The 23,379-nt window shown below is 39.3% G+C and overlaps 1 protein-coding gene across 4 annotated transcripts in view; it reads left to right on the top strand.

The window, feature by feature from the left end:
- Window positions 1–13,969, top strand: part of il6st (interleukin 6 cytokine family signal transduce) — a 29,840-nt gene extending 15,871 nt beyond the window's left edge. For all 4 annotated transcript variants that reach the window (XM_030435542.1, XM_030435541.1, XM_030435544.1 and 1 more), the window contains 10 exons: window positions 2,266–2,428; window positions 2,853–2,935; window positions 4,974–5,247; window positions 6,052–6,222; window positions 7,354–7,455; window positions 8,043–8,186; window positions 8,337–8,477; window positions 9,601–9,697; window positions 11,500–11,581; window positions 12,804–13,969. In XM_030435542.1, the coding sequence (XP_030291402.1) occupies window positions 2,266–2,428; window positions 2,853–2,935; window positions 4,974–5,247; window positions 6,052–6,222; window positions 7,354–7,455; window positions 8,043–8,186; window positions 8,337–8,477; window positions 9,601–9,697; window positions 11,500–11,581; window positions 12,804–13,436 (1,890 nt within the window). In that variant the 3' untranslated portion in view covers window positions 13,437–13,969. The remainder of the gene's footprint in view (window positions 1–2,265; window positions 2,429–2,852; window positions 2,936–4,973; window positions 5,248–6,051; window positions 6,223–7,353; window positions 7,456–8,042; window positions 8,187–8,336; window positions 8,478–9,600; window positions 9,698–11,499; window positions 11,582–12,803) is intronic.
- The last annotated feature ends 9,410 nt before the right edge of the window (window positions 13,970–23,379 follow it).

The raw sequence follows: 23,379 nt of genomic DNA on the forward strand, positions 1-23,379 counted from the left end.
AATAAGAGCTTTACATTGCACCCCATTGGAGTTTAGAACTGGGTTCTTAGCAGGGGGCTTTTAATTTGAAAGTAGCGACCGTTCCTAGCTTGTCGCTACAACAACAAGCTAACACACCCATACAGCTAGAGACCGAGGAGACGCTAGCATCTCCCGGATCTCAGCGGCTGTCCAGTTGCTCATCTGGCAGGCGAGGCGGAAATAAAAATCATGATTATTTTGATGGATATTGCAATCACGATTATTAAAGATGATTATTCATTGATTTGAGAACAAGCACTTATTGAACTTTGACACGATAAGTTTGAACCGAAAAACATGAAAAATGCAAATAAATAAGAGAAATATATATCAATAAAATGAATTAAATGATATGTCAAAATAAAAAATAAACACTATCCCGGTGCGGCTCGACCATAGGTCCGTTGTGGTGGCAAAATATAATGCTGTTGACACTTCTCTTGCAACTTGTCCGCGACATTCGTCATAAAGGGCAGGCAGCGCAATTCTGCTGAAATGGTGACGTGATGGTAACACATACTGCTTGTCCAATGTGTTAATCAGTTTATTGAACCCCGGGTCGCTAACGGTGTTGATAGGGCACATGTCTTTGGCGATCATGTATGTGACGGCATCCGTTATTTCTTTATGCCTGTGGGAGCTGGGTGGATATGCGGTGGCATTGTTAATGTGTCCTTAATTGAGGACTGTGTGGCGGTGGCAGGTTTTCATTTTTTTGTTTTTTTTTGTTCCTTCACTACTTGGTCATGTATAACACTGTGTGTGGACTTTTTAATGGTTAAATAAATTGGTCGTGTTCCCTTGAGATGCAGACACGGTCGCGTGACATATCTTGCACAATATCTTCCTTTGTTCCGAGTCAGACTCCTCGAAACCAAAGTGTTTTCACACCACAGAATTCGCTTTACCTTTATTCCCGACCAAAGGCTGCATTTCTGCCGTCTTCTACCGTCTTCTTCTACACGTTTTTTCAAAACACGCACTGGCAATACGCACCGGCGTGGATGAAAGCGAAAACTTTCAGGCGGGGGCGGGGCGGAGCGGAGTGCAAAGGTGGAGATGAAAGGGTTTGCTGCATTTACCACACAAGACACAGCGTGCGGCAGAATGATCGTTTTATTACGATTATCTTGTTTTCGTGATCGAGGGAAGCCAAAATCGAAATCGAAATTGAAATTCAATTAATTGCCCAGCCCTACCTCCGAGGTGGGAAATCGGCGGACCAAAACAGACCCCCAATTTGCCGCCCTCTGTCCAAAACCGCAGACCTAGCCGCCAAAAGGACGGGCAGATTAGCGGCTTGCTGCCCCGTCTAAAAACGGCTTCTCATTCACTCCTTCCAGACACTCAACTGCAGGCTAAGCTTCCTCCACTGAATCACGTGTTGTAAAGACGCTTTACCACAGGTTGAGGGAGGAGGCAGCGGCAGTGCTGCGTTTGGGGGCGCTTGAAAAAATCCGGGAGGGAAATAGGAGCATTTGTTTGTGATTCAGCTCGAGATATAAAATGCTTCAGAATCGCTGTGTGTAGAAATGAGATCACGTGTATGTGTGAATCGAGATCGCGATTATTTAACGATTTTTTGTGCAGCCTTACTCAATAGAGTTTAAATCTGGAGATTGACTTGGCCAGTCTAAGACCGTCCACTTCTTTCCCCTGATGAACTTCTTGGTTGTTTCGGCATTGTATTTTGGGTCATTGTCTTCCTGCTTGACGAAGGATCTTCTGATCAGTTTGGTTCCATCTCTCTTGGGTCCACATCCAAAATTGCCCATATGTGATAAAACACCCATATTAGCCTGATCCCGATCCTGACCCTGCAGATCGGCTCGGGAATTCCCTACTTCAGATGATTCATTGTAAAGAACCTTTGGTCAGCAGGCCAATTTCTGTGCATCAAAATGATGTAAATATGTATATGCACACAAGTTGATTCGGGATTTATAACAGGAAATTTGCACTGGCGTGTAGCGCAAGGTTAAGTAGATAATTTCCTTATTTGTTCGTACGTATTTATTTTGTGTGAATTCTCTAAGCTCTTAACTTAATATGATACGTGAATTATAAGCATCAATTACCAGGGTTGAGATTTATAAATCAAGTGACTGTGTTACAGACCTTTGTCTCTTCTCCTTCAGTCAGATATGTATTTTATGTGTTATTTTGTATGAGTGTATGTCTGATCCATCGACACGTCTGCTTTTTGTCTGTTCTTTAAACAAGATGTGTTTAATGTCGTTTTAGGTACCTCTTGTGGACACTGACAAGTACATACAGTCCTTTAGACTACAGAACCTTCGGCCAGACACAGTTTATGTCATTCAGGTGTGCTGCAAAAATGCTAGACGAGGCCACGGTTACTGGAGCAACTGGAGTACCAACGCTACCATGAGAACACCAGAAGGCAGTAAGTTGACTGGCTGCCAGTTTACAAAGTAAAAGGATCCAAACACCAAATACAGCATAGTGTTGAAACAATTTAAGAACTTCAGGTTAATGAATTGTTTACTTATTATTTTGTTTTAATTGAAGGAGTCCTAAATTCTTTAGACTTTTCTTGCACTCACTAATTATTAAAAGCATGGATATCAGATTAAGCTGGCAGCATCTACAGAATATGTACTGTTCAGAGAAAGTGATTGGCTTGACTGCCACAGTGCGCAGGCATGCAAACACAATGCAAATGTAAACAGCATGCTGAACTTTTCTTTTGAGTCTGTAATATTTGCCCAGCGTAATGCTATGTTGTACATTTGTAATATATGTTTTTCCTTATGTTCCTCTGGCAAACACAAAATCTGTTGTTTTTTTGGTTGTTTTCTTTGGCTTAGTACCAAAAGGTAAACCGGATTTATGGAGAATCATTACCAAGGTAGACGGCGTAAATGAACGACAAGTGCGGTTTATTACTAAGGTAAATTGCCACATCACATTCAGCTTAACACAAATAAATGTACACCTAAATTTTCCAATATACGTGTATGCACTTACAACCCCAATTCTAAGTAGTTTGGACGCTCATCTGCTAACCAATTGTGTTCAGGGAGGTTTTATGAAGTGTGCCTGAACCCATGTGGTAACATCCTTTAAAGAATCTTGTGTCTCTAAATTGATGGACTGTGACCCATCCACGGTGATGACAGACTAAGCCTTTCTTGAGTAATTTCCAGACAATGTTGATCAGCCAAAATGTTAAACAACAAATACCTTTATTTTATGTTTAACTTAAAAAAATGTAAGCTGTTGCTCAAATCTAACAATGATGTTTAAACTATAGTAGAATCTTTCTATTCATCCTCCAAGCCAACACAGGCGCACTCAGAACATTGTTTGAAAAGTTGTAGAAGCACTGGCAGTGTCTCCCGAAATGGAAGCCATATATGGTGTAAGATAAAAGAGCAGCGCACTTCCTTTAAGGAATAGGTGTGTGGTGTGGCCTAGTGAGAGCAACTGTAGCTGCGCTCAGAGCATACACCTTGGAGTTGTCAAAAACAACTCCACTGTGTAAATTGACATCAACTGAAACTACAGTATTTTATTTTTTGCACCTTTTGATAAAACTAAACTAGCAGTCTTCCACCTTCTTCCACTTTTAACCCAAATATGGCTATTTATTTTTTATCATACAATTCCCATAAAGAATCTAAAACCAACAATACATTTTTCCTAATACATATAATCAATACACTGTTGGCCTGTATCCACAGCCAGTATTGTCTGTTATTGTTTTTTAAACGCATGCATTGCATTTGGTGCCAAATGTTTTGGACACTTGACAAACTGGCAGAGCTGTCTGAACATAGAGTGACTGTTGGAGATGAGAAGTATAGTTGTTGAGTTTTTCTAGCCTAAACTCTGTTTACTGAGTTGATGTGTACAATTGAGGTCTGTTGAACAACATAAGAATAGATCAAAACTATTAGATGGCTTGACTGTGTCTGGTCAAGATGCAAAAATGTGGGTTGTTTATGACTGGGGTTGTCAGTGTTAGAGTTCATGACGTGAAGTCCTGGACATTACTTGCATGTGCGCAAAAAACAGCAGAATATTCCTTTTTGAGCTTGCAGTAACATAGTAGTGAATGGAGTTATTACATTCACAAGTTACATTGAAAGATCTTATTGTTTTATATATTTCAGTTAATTTTAGGACAGCTGTAGCCTATAAATATGTATTGCTGAGATCTTCTGATTATCTCCCCTTGATATAATTACCATATTTCCATTTAGGCTTAACTGTTCCTCATTCTGAGTTTTACATTTCACGTTTCCCTTTTCTTACTGCCATTACCATTTGCAAGTTCATCTTTACATTCTAAGCTAAGTGATTGAAGACATTTACTTTTTCTTATGACATGATTTTTTTGTTGTTGTGTAGTAATATAACCATCTTCTAAATTGTATTTATTTTAGCTTTAATATTTAAATTTGACTTTTAGTTTTTACTTTTAATTTTGGCCAAAATAACCTTTTAAACAGAGGATGTTATGAGCACCCTAAAACTGGGCCAGTCTTATACTTACAAGTAGGATTTTTATTATCCACTCAAAGTCCTAGAAAGCTCCTGGCAGCTCAGAAATACCTATTCACAAACTTCTGAACTGCTAATGCTATCCAAATCCTTTTAACACTCATGTACATCTGAGTTTCTCTTTGCTTTTCATTGGTATCAGATTGGTGTCTTGGTTAACACATTCAGGGGCTCTGTAGTGAATGTGATTATGGCATCAGATTCTGCAGCATTGATTAATGAAGTAAACCCATGTCATTTTTTGCTCTGGGGCAACAGGCAATGGTAGTCACCAACTAACTTCGAATGTTAATGCTCTACAAATTTGAAAAAAGTCACTTGTGTTTTAGTGTATCTATCTATCAAATAAAAACAAAAAGCTACTAACTTCCATAGGTTCTGTCAGTTCTGTCAGGTTGTGACTGGACTTTCCCGTGTGACAGGATCCTGTGTTTGCCAATGGGAGAATCCAGAGATTCCACATAAAGATTCAAGACAAAAAGGATAAAGTCAAGAGTAGGAGTGAAGAGTGGGAGCGCATCCCAGTCAACAGGTCGGAGGCAGATGGCAGCTCTAGCCAGCGGGAGATAACTTTCCTTAAACAGATTGACCTAGCTGATGAGAGATCTGTTAGAGTCTATGTCACCGCTTTCAATTCTGTGGGGGAATCCGCTCAGGCATCTTTATTCATCCCTGATAAAGCATATGGTGTTTGGGGTAAGTCTGACCTACAGGCCACACTCTGAACTACTGCATGTACTATTTACATTGTAAACTTCCAACCAGTAGGGAGGACATATTGCAACACTATACACCAATGTAATTCGTAATATCTAGCACTAAAGCCAGTCATTGCTGGCTTGTCCTGGCTACTGTGAGGACTTCTTTTAGTGATGGCATGTCTTTTTCTGTGGAACTGTCCATGGAAGGAACAGTGTTAATTACGACATTGTAGTATCTTGATCTTTAAAGGTGACAGTCCCATCAGTATAAATGCAATTGAAACATATACTCTCGAGGATGACATACAGCGCTGTAACATGAGCACTTGGCTTTTCAAGGCAGAACTCATCATTACCAAATGAGACAAAAAAAACACTACTGATTATCCAGGCTAGAACTCCAAATCAAGTTATCTTTGAGACTTGGCTGATGATGCCAAATTGTATTTGTTAAGGATATGTTAAGACTGTTGAGCCAAATAACGTTATCATTTCCTGAAAATAAGTGCAAACTTTTCAGGGTGAAATCCAATAAACGGACCAATAATGGGATAAAATTTCCTGACTACTATTGTAATTACATTTTTAACAACATGGTATTTCCGATATGATATCTTAAACAATAATTTAATACCTTAAATTACATATTACATAAATGGGAGTTACTACTCAACCATAGTCTAAATCAAGCCTAGACTGGTGAGAAATTATGTATTAAAGAGGAAAAAAGTCAAAACACTTAAAGCAGCCTTAAATCAACAACTTGACACCGTGTTTTTTTTTTGTATGTTTGCTACAGATCTTGCCCCAGTGGAAGGGCTGAATTTGTCGTCTCATGGTGGACAGCTGTGGCTGGAATGGAAAGCTCCCAAAAATAAAGCAGTGTCGGAGTATGTGGTTGAGTGGGCTGCCAACGGTTGGACAGACTGGCAGAGGGAAAACCGAACTACCACACACACAGTCATTAAAGGTGATAATTCTTCTTTTTGGGAAAAAAGAGTATCTGAGGAGAATTTGTAATGAATTTAACATGCCATAAAATTCTAGGTAGACAACTTGCAGTAGATTTGTATGTTGGAAATATGCGAAATCACATCAGTCATGGGTGACACACAGTTAACGCTCTCAAATTGTTGTTTTAGTGGTGTTATTTGATAAAGTCACTTACCTAGATCTTCCTGAATGAATGATGCACTGTAAAATTGCTGCAAGAAAGAGGATTAGTGTCCCGTTATCTTTGTAAAATTACGGCTCTTGTGAAGTGAATGGTTGTGGCCATAAATCGGGAGAAATGTTTCATGGGAGTATGTAATAAAGTACATACATTTTGTCATAAGATCATTGTAATTAAATAGCATCAAGTGCAATTAAATTGTATGTTAGCTAAGTCTGATCCAAGGGTTCTCTACCCAGATGTTATTATAAATCAACATTGCAATTCATTTTATTGAGAGCTAATCACTCCCTCTGTACATGTTTGAGGTTTCTTTAAAATTATGTGAAGTTTGATGCATCATAGAGAGAAAGCTGTTGTCAGCTGATATGTGCATTGTCACAAAGATTCCAAAATAAAATTGTTACAGATTTTTAAGTCTGAGCATTTAAAGATGTCAAAGCAAGTTGTTGAGCACTATCTTTCCCTGCTCTGAATGTACTCCAACACAGTAGTTTTTGATAAGGTATTTAAACAAAAAAATAGATTTCTCAAAACAAAGGGGTTTGCTTCATAATTTCTCATGATGTGGAATATTCATAAATTGAAATTAAGATGCAACCTACCACCCACATTTCCCGTTTCGCCCACCCCCAACTCTTCACAGGTTAAGAAATACATCAAGGATGGATTATACTGTTGCAGTGTATTGTACCAAGCTTGAAAGAAAAGATCTTGGGGAACAAAGAGAAGGTTTCACAAATGAATAGCATATTGCTGAGGACCCGAGGAAGTGCAGTGTTGAGTGTGAAGTAGTTTGAATGAGCTGTTCTTGAGAATGCTGCTAGCGGCAATACCAGAGGCCAAGCAATCGCCTCTTCAAAACAGGCATGTTTTGCGGGCATTGCACAACTGTGATTTAACTTTTGATCTCGATGTCACCTCTAGGCAACCTTGAGAAATTTGTCTGCTACACTGTATCTGTGCATCCAGTATACTCTGGATGGACTGGGAAACCGGCAAGTGTTCAAGCCTTTGTAGAGGAAGGAGGTAAGATGATATTCTTATATTTTAAAGCATAGTGAATATTAACAAGAGGTCAAAATCATATTACAAAAATCCCATTTTAAGTCCGAAACATTGATTTTTCTGTAGTGTTCTTTATTTCCATCTTGGTTTCAACATTCTATTTAAGAGACATTACTCCTGAATCATCCCAGTCAAGGAGTAGCGACATTAGCCGAGCAACGTGCTAACAACTAATTAGAGGCAAAAAATAAAAAGTTTTGAAGGAGTTACTGGCCTCTGCAATTGCACACACCGCTGTCACCATCAGGATGTCCTTTCATAATTATATTTGTTGTCATGAAAGGATATATTGCCAAATGAAGAATTACAGGAAGCTCATACATGCACATTTAATCATTTTACAATCTGCTTCAAAACAGCTTTATGTCATTGTCTGGTATTCTTGGCAACCTAATCTCAACCAAATATTCGGTTGAGATTAGCCAAAGTCTTTGCTTTATCTCATCTCACAGTTTCTCTCTTTCTATAAAAGTGCAACTCTTTCCACCGGAAGGGGCATGACCTCATTTGTATGATTAACATAAATTATGTTGCTGTTGTGAGTGCAGCTCCGTTGGAAGGCCCAGAAATTGTCGATAGAAAACTTGGACGTAACGACGTAGAGCTGGTGTGGAAAGAGATTCCACAAGACAAACGACGAGGCTTCATCACAAAGTACACGATCTTCTACAAGAATGGGAGTAAAACACATTGTATGTACCCGTCATGTTATATCCTGAATACGCTTTTTTCCCCCTACATTTATAGCTTTCTGTTAAGTGTTGGACTAAATTAATATTTTTTTTCTGACAGTATCCCAACTGTCAGTTTTACTTGCTGATTTCTGTTTTGCTGATTTGCAGCCGTAACAGTTCCAGCTAACACCACCTCATACACTCTGACGTCACTGTCAGGCAACACCAGGTATGATGCTTGGATCAGTGCCTCAACCATCGGAGGCTCTGCCAGAAGCCTTAATCACTCATTCTGGACCCTGAAATATGGTGAGTGTAAGCGTTCCCCACGTATTGAAATGTCCTGGCTGTTCAAAAAATGTCCCAAAACGATTTGACAATTTATACTTTTCATTGAGATAGTAAATTGATTTATTGTTTAGTTTATCATTTAGTTTAGAAAAGCCTGGTTGGCAAATTAATGATAGAAAAATGTAATATATTATAAGGTAATCATAATTTGAGGGGTAAGAGAGTTATATTTTTCAGAATCAAGTCAAAATTATGAGATACATTTTATAATATTGTACAAAACCAGATTTTTTAAAATAGATTTTGCCATTAGTGTGTGTAAAGCAGAGGAGGATTTGGTGGGCTTACTGTATATGATGGTATGGTTTTTGCAGACTTCAGACGTTACCCTTTACATGTTACACCGTTGGGCTGCTTTCGCTTTCTAATTTAAGTTATTTCCACACTGCAGACATTTTATCAACATGTTTGCCATAGTAATGTTACGTGCGTGTCTGAGTTCTGCCACAAATTGTGCTCTGGCGTAAAAATATAAAAAATCGGGGTTTGGTCCGATCCCCGATCAGTGGAAAAATGCCCATATCGGCCCATGTCGTCCCTGATCCCGATCCTGCAGATCGGATCGGGACATCCCTAGACTGTATTTAAAACTGTTCTCGTTGTAAATACCCCACTAACTAGAAAAAGCTGCAGAGGTGCAACATTTTGCATCCCTGATCATTTGTTGCAAATTTCATAGATTTGACTTTATGTTTGCGTTTTCAACACCCGTTTAAGGCAATTTTGCCATAACTCAAACTTGATTGAGCTTAGTATGTTTTAGATTCACAGAAAACAATGTACCAAAGAAAATGTTATCATTACTTCTGTTTCATTTAAGAAATCAGGCACTTATATTAAATTAAACATCCTGTGTATGTCTGGATCCTAAGGGTCTTATATGTGCGCAAGAGATAAATGACTGCATATGTAATGAGGAGTGGAAACAGCTCTCTTAATTTACATGCAGTGGTACCATATGGTAACGAAACAACAGTGTAGCTGCCATAAGTGAGGTGTGTTTTCACTCAATACTTAGCCTGGCTTTTTGAATTGTTAGTATAATGTTATCATCTTTGAATATCCTCTGTGTTTCTCCCAGCCGCAGGAGAGATCGAGGGTATCGTGGTTGGAGTGAGCCTTGGCTTTCTCTTTATTGTTCTAATGACCATGCTGCTCTGTATCTACAAAAAAGATGTGTAAGTTACACTTTGACACCCATGCATACATTTTGTTGCTCTCAGCGCAGGGCTTGAAACTATTTTTTAGGATAGATGTAGGGTCCTAATTTGTGCTCATTCAATTTGGCCATTTAAAAAAGCTGCAAACACTTCAGCTCCCAGACATAGTCCTAGAGTTACAGCCGCCTCGGTTTTTCTACTCCCAGCTGACTGCCAGCCATTTCTTAGCTTTTTCCCAGCTGGCTCTCAGCCACTGGGATTCCCCCCTCTCCTCCAGGGGATGTGCCTAGATTCATTCAATTGTAAGATGTCAGCCTGAGATGTCACTTCCCTCAGAAAAAACATGTACAGCAGCATACAGCATATATACCCTTTTATACCTAAACCATATTCGTTTACCCCATTACATCTCAGTGACATATATTATGCTTTTATCCCAGTATAATTATTTTTAAAGCTCTAGTTAGTTTAATTCGCGTTAGCCCTACCAGTTACTTATACTTAATTTCAAATTGTGAACACATAAATGCATCATATCAGTAGTTATAGTTTAAGAATATACTATACATATATTATTCTGAAATGGACCATTTGTTTATTCAGTTGTGAAAAAGAATATATGTTTTAATTAGTGTGTTTAAGCACATGAAATCATGAAATCATTAAAATGTCTCATTTCGACCCACCCAGTAGCTTAATTAGTAGAACATGGGACCTATATATGGACACAGTCCAACCCATGGTCTCTTGCTGCATGTCATCACTCTGCCTCCCATCATCCACTTGGCAAAGAGAAGTGAAACATATCTCTCCCCACTGACTTGTTTTGATCACAGACAGAGCATATTTAAAGATGATCTACCATATCAAAAGGTCATCAATATGATGCTTCAGCTTTTTGTTTTTCAACAGTACTACATGAAAGTAAAATGGCTATAGAATAATGATTTATCAACAACTGTTACAGTAGAAGAGCTGATAAAGATGTTTTCTTGTTTGTAGTTGTAGAGATATAAATGTTAGTTCTCATGCTGTAAGATTACTGTTAGATCACGCTGTCAGGTGCATGCTGAAAACCGGCTCTTACACTGTAACAGTTTGTCCCGGTACCACTGCAGAGGCTGTTGGCACAGTCAGCCACTCAGGCGAGTTTTTCCTCCTTGTTAAATCATTAACTCCGCATCCACATTGCTTTCACTTTAATGTAGTACTGTTGAAATGACAGCTGAAGCATAATATTGATGACCTCATGACAGGGTAGCTTAACCATCATTAAATATGCTCAGTGTGGGAATCACACTCTCTCACAGGTATGCCTATGATAAAGTAAGAATAGCTGAATCATGCTCAAGTAACTTTCATCATGACTGCTCCCCCTGGTGGATAGATAAACCATTGCAATGGGTTTCCACACATAGTACTTACTGGCGTTGCATTTTGGCCTAGTGTTTACTACCTCATCGAAGCGGATCTCTTTCCAGTCACGGACTCTTACAGGTTCCAGTACAGAACCAGTCACAAACCGGTTAGGGCCCTGTCATGGAGGAATAGGACGTTTTTAAGAGTCTTATCTGTATCAAGTAGTTTATTTTGAACGTACCCTGGCCTTCAGCCAGTGAATTGAAACTATTCCCTACTGCATAATGTTCCTCTGCAGAATGGGGTTTACATATCTTCAGGTTTTACTATTCACCATTGTGCAGGTATGTGTGGTAATGTCAATTAATACTTTATTTATATGTTATTATTGTGCTACTTTTAGCTTTGATGCCACAGATTTCTGAGATGTCACATATGCTTCATTGTTTCCTCTCTTATAGGATCAAGGAGAATTTTTGGCCTCAGATTCCCAACCCTGGAGAGAGCACCATTGGAACATGGTCTCCTCATCATCCTGTGAAAGTAAGGACTTCTTTTGTACTGACACCTTCACATGTGCCAATATGTACAGTATTTAACATACTATCATTATACTAACTATCATTATACTAGTATACAGTATAACCAGAAGTAGAGATGCAACGATAGTCATGAGCGGTAATTTATTTGCCAGGCATTGTCAGATATGTCCAATTCTATGCCAGTCAGATTTACACATATGCTGCACACCCCCCAACAAGACCGTCAGCCCAACCTGAAAGAAGGAAAACTAGGTATTTTACATGTGCAGTTTCAGCTCTGTGTTAGAGTTTTTACTGCATTACTCCAGTTAGTTTTCTCTCTAGTTGCGTACTGTAGAAGGGTTCAAATAAGCCTTTTTTTTAGCAGGGGATGAAGGATGGCATTTTTTTTGCTGACAAACTGATCTTTTAAAGATGCTTTATCTAAATTCACTGCAATAGTTGACATGAAGATAGATTTCAGAAGACTTTCTGTGACAATTTAGTACACTGCATCTAACCAGACATAAATAAAGGGTAAATTAACCCTGCAGTGTTCACAAGTATTTACTGCCTCTGGCTCGGCCCGGCTCGGCTGTGACGTGAACTACACCCGCGGGTGAACACGTACATTTATTCTCCCTTTCAGGCACTATGATATGTGTTGAAGTTAAGGCTGTTGGGTTGTTAATATCTTTCCATCCTTCTCAATCGATGCAGAGTTTGAAAGAGAGACTGAAGTTGAAGATATTAATAAAGTAACCATTGTTTGTGGCTTCCGTGTAGTCTGAGCCTAGTCAGCTGCCTGATCCGTACTGAGCATTGTGCAACTCTCTCAACAGAAAGAAAGTGAGAAGTCTCACTGCTCAGCAACTTTTGAAAAATCCCTGCGTTTACATGCTAATTTGGTGTAAGTTTAAGCTTCAGACAGTTTCTGTTGTGACATCATCATGACTATTAGCCGACAAAGCCATGTTTTGAAAAGGCCTGGACCAATATGTTAATTTAAAAAAAAAAAAAAAATATATTTAAATCTGTGGAAATAAGTTGTCCTCATAGGAAGAGGAAACTAATCATAATACTGGAAAATACACGAGGGAGCAGGAGCAGAGCCTCCCAGTCCTGAAGTATTGACTCAGACAGTGCTCAGTGCTGCAGAGACAAATGTGTTAAGCATTATTTGATTTAAGTGTGATTGTAATTGAACTTGTCTTTTTATATAAACAATTATTTGTCCTCTACAGGCAGATACTCCAAAGGAGAACTGTCTGTCTGGCATCAGTGTGCTTGATGTGGATGTGTGTGATGGAAAGTGCGTGTTTGAAGAAGATAAGGCCAGTCTGCCTCTGAAGAAGGACAAGTATCTGTCTGAGGAGCACAGCAGCGGCATTGGTGGCTCCTCCTGCATGTCTTCACCTCGCCAGAGTGTGTCCGACAGCGATGAGGGCGGCGACATGGCTGACACCACAGCCAGCACCGTTCAGTACTCATCAGTGATGGCCTCCAATGGATACAAGGGTCAGACGCCGAGCTCCCAACCACAGCAGGCCATTTTTTCACGATCTGAGTCCACACAGCCCCTGCTGGATTCTGAGGAGAACCCTGACATGTTGCTGCAGGAGGGCAGCAAACATTCGCAGCGTTTCCCCCGACAACCATGCTTCACACACACTGCACAGAACAAAGACAGCACTGACCCTGCTGACTGCCACCAGCGGGAGATGGAGCAGCAGGAGCTGCTCGAGCCTCTGGACTTCTATCCCTTGGAAGAGGACTCTGAGCAGACAACACCTACAGAGGGCCAGTCAGCTGACTGGCTGCCAGCAGCACCGGCCTCCAGCTACATGCCTCAGCGGGGTGGCTACAGGCCACAGTAAGAACACAGACAGACCTACATGTGTTATCTATGTGAGTGGTTCTGTGCCTTTGTTAATGGCCATTTATTTGATCCATTATGTGTTTTGCAATTAACCTAGTATGAATATTTCAGGATGCTTTGGTAACATTCTCTGTCAAGTGCAATGGGAATTATAGCTTACACCATATGGTTGCTAGCTTTGCACTCACTTGGAAAATAATTCTGCCTTATCATTGTAGTAGAATAATGTCCAAAACCTACTCTACACATGTCTGTGAATACTTTGAGCTACATGTGAGCTAAATGTCATATGGTGCATTTCAAAATGTCTCCTGAAATTGTGAAGATGATGCGTGTTAATCACAGGTGGACATGTGATGGACTCTACCACAGGTAGCTTCAGGATGAAACTGTCTTTCACTTTTGCTTGTGTCTTTTTAAGCAGCTTGTGGCTGTACCGCCCTCTTGCGGGAGGTACCACCCCTGCAGAAATGTTACAACATATTACCCAGGCATTGTTTTTTAATGTACATAAAGTATGTCTTCAACTGATACTATACTGATATATATATATGTGTGTGTGTGTGTGTGTGTGTCTATATATATATATATATATATATATATATATATATATATATATATATATATATATATATATATATATATATATATATATATATATATATATATATATATATATATATATATATATATATATACACACACATATATACACACTGCACATGAATGTAATCAATTAAAAATGTTCAGACTGTCAGTACATAATGCCAGTGCATGTTCAATAAAAAGAAAATTCAACTGCCTTTTGAAAGGTGAAAGAAAGGAAATTGATTTAGTACATGTCTGATTCATGTGTAGTCTGTAGCTCACAAAGCATCATTTAGTCTAAGGAACAATTTGCTGCTTGATTTGTGGATGTAAGTCTTTTACGTTGTTTCCAAATATAGAATATTGCTAGTTTGCTAGTACAATTCAAGAGATGAGTGTAACTTGTTTCTTTCTGAGCAATGCAATTTATCCTTTTTAATTTTTTATCATAAAAAGGACACACTCCTTCAGAATGAATAGAAAAATAATGCATGCATTGTACATTTAAAGCGGTACATAGAAGTTTATTTAGGATAATTATGGTGGTTTCATTTTTGTAGTTTTCCTAAATTGGTTGTAACAGTACAGCATATTTGTTACCATTAAATTAGCTGGCAAACTTCGAATTTCACATCTTGTTTTAGCTGCAGCTTTGCGAGAGAAAGCCTGTTAGCATAACTAAATTAAAGTTGAATAGGACACCTTGCTGAACATAATATGAAACGGAATGTCAAACAGTTTCGGTCGTAGGCTTTCCTCAAGATCAATGCATACTGAAACAGTTATGTACAGAATAATAGCAGTCTGTTTTAAAAAAGTGATTAATGCTCCAAATCAAAACATAAAGAGAAATGTATCAAATGTGTTGTTACTTTACAGAAAGGGAAGAAAAGGGAATATTTGGCTGTTCAAAATAATAGCAGTGTCGATGTTTCTCTTTACAAACTCAAATATTTACTGTATAACCTGAAAATGCTTGAATATTTAGCTTTCCCTTGAATCATTAAACTAATATTTAGTAGTGTAATCACCGTTTCTTAAAACTCCTTCACATCTGTGTTGCATGGACTCAGCCAACTTCTGGCACCTGTGAACAGGTATTCCCAGGGCCAGGACCATTCGACTACATTTGACAATTCCCTGCATTTCTTGGTTTTGTCTCAGAAACAGCCTTTTTGATGTCACCCCACAAGTTTTCTATTGGATTAAGGCTCCGGGGATTGGGCTGGCAACTTCATAACGTTTATCTTGTTGGTCTGGAACCAAGACGTTGCTTGCTTACTGGTTTGTTTGGGGTCATTGACTTGTTGAAACACCCATGTTAAGGGCATTTCCTCTTCGGCATAAGGCAACATGACCTCTTCAAGTATTTTGATGTATTCAAACTGATCGATGATCCCAGGTATGGGATAAAAAGGCTCGACACCATAGAAACGTCCTCATATCATGATCTTGCGCCACCACGCTTCACTGTCTTCACAGTATACTGTGGCTTGAATTCAGTGTTTGGTGGTCGTCTGGCAAACAGTCTGCGGCCCCTAGACCCAAAAAGAACAATCTCGCTTTCATCAGCCCACAAAATGTTGTGCCATTTCTGTTAAGGCCAGTCACTGTGTTCCACTTCTTTCTGTGGGGCTTGTTGCTGATAACTTGTCTTCACACAAGCGTCTTTTAATTGTTACAGTACTTACAGGTAACTCTAGACCGTCTTTGATCACCCTGGAGCTGATCATTGGCTGAGTCTTTGCCATTTTGGTTATTTATTTGATCAATTTAAATGGTAGAATTTTTTAGGTTTCTTTCTGGTTTTGGTTGCTATTTTAAAGCATTTGGGATCATTTTAGCTGAGCAGCCTAACATTTTGTTTTCCCCTCTCCAATCAAGTTTTTTATCAAAGTATGCTGTTCTTCTAAAAAACAGAACTGTACAGGCACTAATGTTCAATAGGCCAAACCGTAGTAACACGTGATAGTGATCAGACAATCAACCTCCAACTCTAGGGAGGGAACAAACAATCAAGAAGCCTACAGTGACTACAAATTAAAACAGTGACAGGATACATGAAATCAAACTACTACTAAATTGAAAATGTTTCATACGACACGTAAAGACTCAAACTTCAATTTGATGTTGGTTAAATACCTTCTGTAACATTAACCACACAGATTCTGGGTAGATTCTAATGGATATAAGATTGCACTTTAACATCAGGTCTAGTTAAACCTCAGAAACACCTTTATCTGAATATCCAATAAAGAGAGGTACCTTACTAACACATTTTTTTCTTAACATTTCTTAAAGATATAAAGGAAAGGTAAAACATCAGCTTAATACATTTACATACATATCCAATTATTGGGTTCCCTCGCAGTAAACTGTTCAGTTATAATCTGTATTTAGTCCATGAGGTGCCAGGGTTCTTAAACCATTGATTGGAATAGTAAGTACATTGAATTGAACATTGAATAGTAAGTAAAACATTCAAATAACCTCCTCTTGGTGGGAAGTGATACCTTTTAAATTGCAGTATATCTTTGAAAGTGAATAGGGTGACTAAATTCAACAAAATGTGCTGCTACTGGATAATTCATGTGTTTACATCTAATAGTATTTCTGTGTTAATCATACAACTTGTCTTCCCAACATGATTAACCACAAGGGCAAGTGATAAGATAACTGACCGATCATCATGTTTTTTTTATAGCATGTACATAATGCCTCATTGAGACAGCATGTCCCATACCAGAACAATGAAACTAATGCAGCTACCTGCATTCTAGTCATCATTTATTTTAGTGGGATAGTTAAACATATGCTCTACCTACTGTGACATGTCAAAATATCTTCTGTAGAAAAGGCCTAGTCCATTCGCTCACAGCCATGTCCTTAAAGGAAGTGACTAAAAAACCATGCAAAATCAAGGGACATGTAATGAGACATTACCGTCTAAGTAGCACTGGCTGTTCAGCAAAAGTTGACCAATATCACTCATTTATACAGCAGTCTATCCATGAGCTGTCTAGTCTGTCTAAATTTAGTGAACAATAGCCACATAGCTATGTCACATAAGGCTGTAGCAGCAAAAGTCTACAGTAACTGTAACAGGGCACCTTTAAGTTTTCTCCATCATTAGTTGTAGCATGCAGCTTTGGAAGGTTTGTCTTTGGGAAGGAGTTAAAGGTTAACTTTCAGTTCATCATCCCTCCACTGGTCCATAAAGTATGGGTATGCCATTATGGTAAATGGACATGCATCTCTATAGAGTCTATTCTAGTCTACTGAACGCTCAAAGTGCTTTACAATATTTGTCACATTCACCCACTCACACACACATTCATACCCTGATTTCAGAGGCTGCCGTGCAAGTTGCCACTCTGCTCATCAGGAGCCAGGGGGACCAGCAGCATTATTCCGATTGATGGATGACCTGCTCAACCGCCGAAGCTACAGCCGCCCCTGATACCCAAGTTTAGTACATGATAGACAGCTGTACTATATTCATGGTAAATACATTGATATAATCATTTCTATAGGCTGTGGAGGTGAAGATGTCACTGTAGATGGTAGCCACAGACTGTGAGAGGATGGACCAATGAAGCACCTGATGATCTCAATGTGTTTTGGGTCTCATTCTGAGAAAATCAGTTGCAGCACACATCTTTGTGTGTGTGTGTGTGTGTGTGTGCGTGTGTAACACTTTATATTAAGGTTCTTGTAGTAAGTATAAATAAATAGTCAATAGGCCACCTATTAGACCTCACAATATGCCTATTAATATTAATAAGCATATATAAGTGTTAAAATTGCATAACTGATGCATTTATTACTGTTTTACAAGAAAAAACAAATTATTAGATACTTTAGAGACTGCTTATCAACGTTGATAAGATACTTAATAACATTAATATGATTATTTAAGGGTTGACATAGGAAATGAGGGTAGTTTGGTGGTGCAGTGGTTAGCACTGCTGCCTCACAGCAAGAAGGTCCTGGGTTTGAATCCTGCTGGGCTGGGCCATCACCTTACTGCCTGATACAAAAATCCATCTTTACTATCCAGGTTCGATATAGAACTATGTAATATATGGGGTGAAGATTGATGGAGTGATTTTATACCGGGGAGGTTATTATGTTGTTTATTTCGGGCATGTCAATTCATAAACATCACATTTCATCATTGTCCAAATAATACAATACACATGGCCGAAAGGGAAAAGCGGGAGAAGCCAAAGCTTATCAAGTCCCGCCCCCATTACCCACAGGATAAAATCTTCATCCTGATCTTTTCTTGTCTTTTGCATTTTACATTTTCTTTTTTTTTTTTTTTTTTTTTTTACCTAACAACTTCTTTTGTTATGACCTTTGACAAAACATATTACAGCAGTAGCATACAGAGCTGAATTCAAGCTCTAGACAGTACATACAGATTACATGTGTGTCTGCACATGTGTCCATATTAGTCCATCATGAGTCTCATCTTATAGCCTCATCTTATAGCCAGGCTTGCCACAAGGTCAGAATGTCCAATCGACAGAGAGCAAAAGTCCAGTGTATTTATTATTTGTTAAGATGGTGTTGGGATGGTGTAAGAGCCCTTTAATGCATTTTTATGTTATTCATCAGTCTCCTCTGCAGCTTTCATCGCTGTTAGCTTCGCCATGTCCTCCCGATTGGTGGCTACATCAACCATCGTGGATTGATCGATTGGTTGATTGGTTAAGAACGTTGTTGTACAATATTAGACGAATCTCAATCGAATGACTGTTGTGTGCCGATTTACAGGGCTAGTTGAGTTCTTCACAGCTCAGAAGAACTTGTGATAACTCACAATAGTGTCACAGTGTTCGTACCTAAGTTATCTCACATTGTTGATACACATTATAACAACATCCTGCTGTGTACAACTGGCATTGGCCTTGGACCATACAATTTTCTCAGATTCAACTTATTGTTTGGGTACAGAATGGTATTTGTTATGCTCACATGCCGTCTCAACACAGTGTCTGCACAGTGTCTGTTGATTAGGTTAATTGATGTATCGCTTTTTTGTTATCGTTCATTTGTCCTACTGTTGAATTGTGCATTAAAGTGGACCAAGCTACACTGATGAATTTAAATGATTTTCTCCTGCTACAAGCTAACCCTTAGCTACTGACCAAATTGTTGCACTATTTGACCTTGAGAAAGTGTGTCTTAACAGGTAGGAAATAAGATGCTCTCTATTCCACTTCACAGTACAATTTTCTTGTAATGTGTCACTAACTATGGCATATTACAGCCTGTGTTGTCTAATTAAACCATCACAAGTCCATGTTGGTAGCATTAAGTATGTCGTCACCAGTATTATTTGGTAGAAAGGGTAAAACAGTGGCTCATTAGTATATTTTGGATCTGACATGGTCTTGCATTTGATATCTTATATCATAATCTTGTGAAAATTGTATGTAATAATGTATGAGGATCTGATGTTTGGTTTCTAATTAAGAGTATAATTCAGTACAGTGGTGTCAAAGTATAGTAGTGTAAAGTATAACTGTCTTTGTTTACTGCCTGACAAAGACCATATTATGTTTTATCCCTTTTATGGGGTGGCAGAGTTTATCGCTGGAGCCAATCCCAGCTGTCTCCTGACAAAGGCAGGGTACTGCTCATCACCTGGGGTAGCCAGGCTGAGCTGAGCTAGCCGACCTGCTCTACCCGCTGAGCTACAGCCGCCCTAGTTTTTGTCTAATTTGACAATAGGTACAGCTTATTACATCTTAAAAGTGTACTGTAATACGGTGAGCATCTTTTCAATACCAGTATCTGTATTACAAAAGCAGAACAAACATTTATTCGTAGGGCATTACATGTCTGCTGTCATCTGCAAAAATAAAAATTTCACATAACAGCTCTAAAACAGGATACTTACTGAAGGTGGCAAACACCACAAACATAAATCTGCTTCACACACCTCAGAGATGGATCGGGAGTACCGGGATTTTTCCCAGTGGGCCAATCAATAATGGGCCGATGGACGGCCGTTTTTTATTTTATTTTTATTTATTTATTTAACTTTTTTTTTTTTTTTTTGTTGCCATGCCTGACCTTGCCTTGGTAACAATGATAACTCTCCCGGCCTGGGGAGAAAGACATACATCGGCTCGGCCCACAGTGCTCAGCTGCAGACACAGCAGAGAGGTGACGATTGGTCCAGTGGCTTGTCTGTCTAAAGAATACCTGGCCCAATGGCCCTATGAGAGGCTACAGAGGCCCAAGAGTCCCACCCACACATGTTCTAGACCCCCCCTCATCCAATCATCTTAATTTTTTTTCTTCCTTCATGGGCCCCTGACGGCGTCTTGGTCCCGGTGCAGCTGCACTGGTTGCACCACCGATACTTATGCCACTGATCCCGCCACAGTTCCGCAAGACCTGCATACTCTGCCTGTGGTTTATTGGTGATTGTAGTTAACTCACAGTAACTCTGTCCATGTATGTTTTTCTTGCAGTTCTGATATTGCAGTTTATGAGCTCTAGTTTTGTGGTTCAACACAGCGACCCGTTCAGCCTTTCTTCAGATCCTCAGGGTCACTTATCCTCCAGAGCAACTCCTTGCTGCAAGAGCGTCTCTGTCAAAGGATATCTACCTACGTGTGTCCACTTATGTGAGTTGGGCTAATGTCCGGACAAAATCCATGCATGAGAACGACACAACTTTACAACTTAACTGTCCAGCAAAGGTTGGAAAGTCAACAATCTGCAATCTCTCAATTATACTCTGTCTCTGCATTCATGCATATTAATATTGAGAAATTTCAACTACTCTACCGGAAATTACTGTTTTGGTTAGCACAACGTCAAGGTGATTTGGTCTGTACATTAATAAAAACACAAGTTTAAATGTTGTAATCCATTTCTACTAATAGAGCCCTTTAAATCCTACACAGTGGACCTTTAGGGGTTTCACCAGGTTGAAATGTTATACAAAATGAAGAAAGTGTTGTACAAGGTATATTTATTGTCATTTCTATTTTTGAAACACAAGGGCTTAACAAAATTAAACTTGAACTGTTTGAGTCCTTTGTGCTACATCTATTTTTAGAAAATGGAGTGTTGACGATGAACTGAGGTCTCTCAAAGCCTGAGGAGAGAAGCTGCTCTGTAGTCTGGTGGTACGGCTGTGGATACTTCTGTATGGTTTGTCAGATGGCAGCAGGGTGAACTTCCTAATTTTTCCATCGTCGGTAGACCCTTTTTCTGTGCTGTGCTGTGTGAGGACCAAGATAGCTTCTAAGTGATTGTAATTCCAAGGCTAAAACCTGCTCCACATCAGCCACATTGATGAAGACAGGTGTAAGGCTCTTTGCCTCCTTTTTCCTCAAATCAACAATCAGCTCCTTGGTTTTGCTAGTGTTGAGCAGGCACTTTATGGAGCCAGAACGGTGACTTTAAAATTTGGCATCCCCCCCAAAATTGGCATTGAAAACAAAATCAGTACTGAAAAAAGAAACATTGTCATTGAAACATTTGTATTAAAAACAGTTGTATTGGCATTGAAACAAGTATTGGCACTGAAAAAACAAAACTAATTAAAATAATTCAAATCTGAAAATCTTATCATTTTGTTTTTTGGGGATTTTTGTGTATTTTTCAATGACAATCTTCAGATTTTTTCTTCATGTCACTTTTTTTTCAGTGACAGATTTTTTTTACAATGTCAGCTTTTTTTCAGTGTCACTGATTTTCAGTTTCAACTTTCTGTCACTGTTTTGTCGTCGAGAGGGAGGGGCCTGAGGGGAGGGGCAAGTAGAGCGTGGTTTGCATATCATTTGAAAAGTAGCGGTATGGTGGCACAGAGCTCGGGGAGCAGACCAGAGCGCTGCAGTCGGCGCTGCAGCCCCGGCTCGGAACAACACAACAAGCGAGAACAGCTTGCTGTTGTACTGTTGTTCTAACTGGGGCTAATGCTCCGTGCTCGGCGCCCCGGTACTGCTACCACACTCCAAACGCATATAGAGACCGAAGCTAGGGAGCTCCGGGACAGAACCAGATACACTGAGACTTGGACACATCAGGAGAGAGCTTAAAGAAAAGTCCGCGAGGTAGTTGGACTCTGTGTTGCCCAGAGACGGCTGGCACACGGGTCCTAAAATGGTGTATTGTGGCTGGGTCGTCCAGCCCCGCCTCCCCGCAGGCTGCTGCCATTACCTTCTCAAATGATATGCAAACCACGCTCTACTTGCCCCTCCCCTCAGGCCCCTCCCTCTCGACGCCAAAACAGTGACAGAAAGTTGAAACTGAAAATCAGTGACACTGAAAATAAACTGACATTGTAAAAAAAATCACTGAAAAAAAGTGACATGAAGAAAAAATCTGAAGATTGTCATTGAAAAATACAAAAAATTCCAATAAAATAAAATGATAAGATTTTCAGATTTGAATTATTTGAATTACTTTCTTTTTTCAGTGTCAATACTTGTTTCAATGCCAATACAACTGTTTTCAATACAAATGTTTCAATGACAATGTTTCTTTTTTCAGTACTGGTTTTGTTTTCAATGCCAATTTTTTTTTGGGATGCCAAATTTTAAAGTCACCGTTCTGGCTCCATAGCGCCATCTCCGTGCACCACTATGCAAGATTGTTTATTTCCTCCTGATATGTGCTCTTATCGTTCTTTGCAATGTGGCTGATGATGTTGTCAGCATACTTCACAATAGAGTTTTTTTTGTTTTCTTTTTATATATATATATATATATATATATATATATATATATATGTATATATATGTTTGGCCTTTTATGGCTTTATTGACAGTACAGCTGAAGATATGACAGGAAACAGGGAGAGAGAGGGGGAGTGACACACAGCAAAGGGACCCAGGCCGGGAGTCGAACCCAGGTCCGCTGCAGAGCCTCAGTGCAGGGGACGCCTGCTCTACCAACTGAGCTAAACAGCGCCCCCACAATAGAGTTTTTTGTCGTCTGGGAGCGCAGTCATAGGTGTACAATGTGAACAGGAGAGGGCTGAGCACACAGCCCTGGGGGTCTCCGTAACTGGCTGGGGTCTGCTTTTGAGAATGTCCAATAACATTTGGTCAAGGCCAGAGTGTTAAGTTTTCTAATCAACTTCATGAGTCAGATTGTTCTCAATGCTGAGCTGAAGTCACCAAACAGCATCCTGATGTTGTGTTCTTAATCTCCAGGTGTGTGAAGACTACACACGTACACAACACCACTGCTTCATGTGTTCAACAGCTGACATTATTGTGTCTTACAAGTAAACCATCATTTTGTGACAGTATCTTATTGTGATGAAGCGATAGCCACTGAGTAACGATTGGGCTACATTTTGGTGGTACATTATGTTCT

This window comes from Sparus aurata, chromosome 12 (assembly GCF_900880675.1).
Source record: "Sparus aurata chromosome 12, fSpaAur1.1, whole genome shotgun sequence".
NCBI classification, from domain to species: Eukaryota; Metazoa; Chordata; class Actinopteri; order Spariformes; family Sparidae; genus Sparus; species Sparus aurata.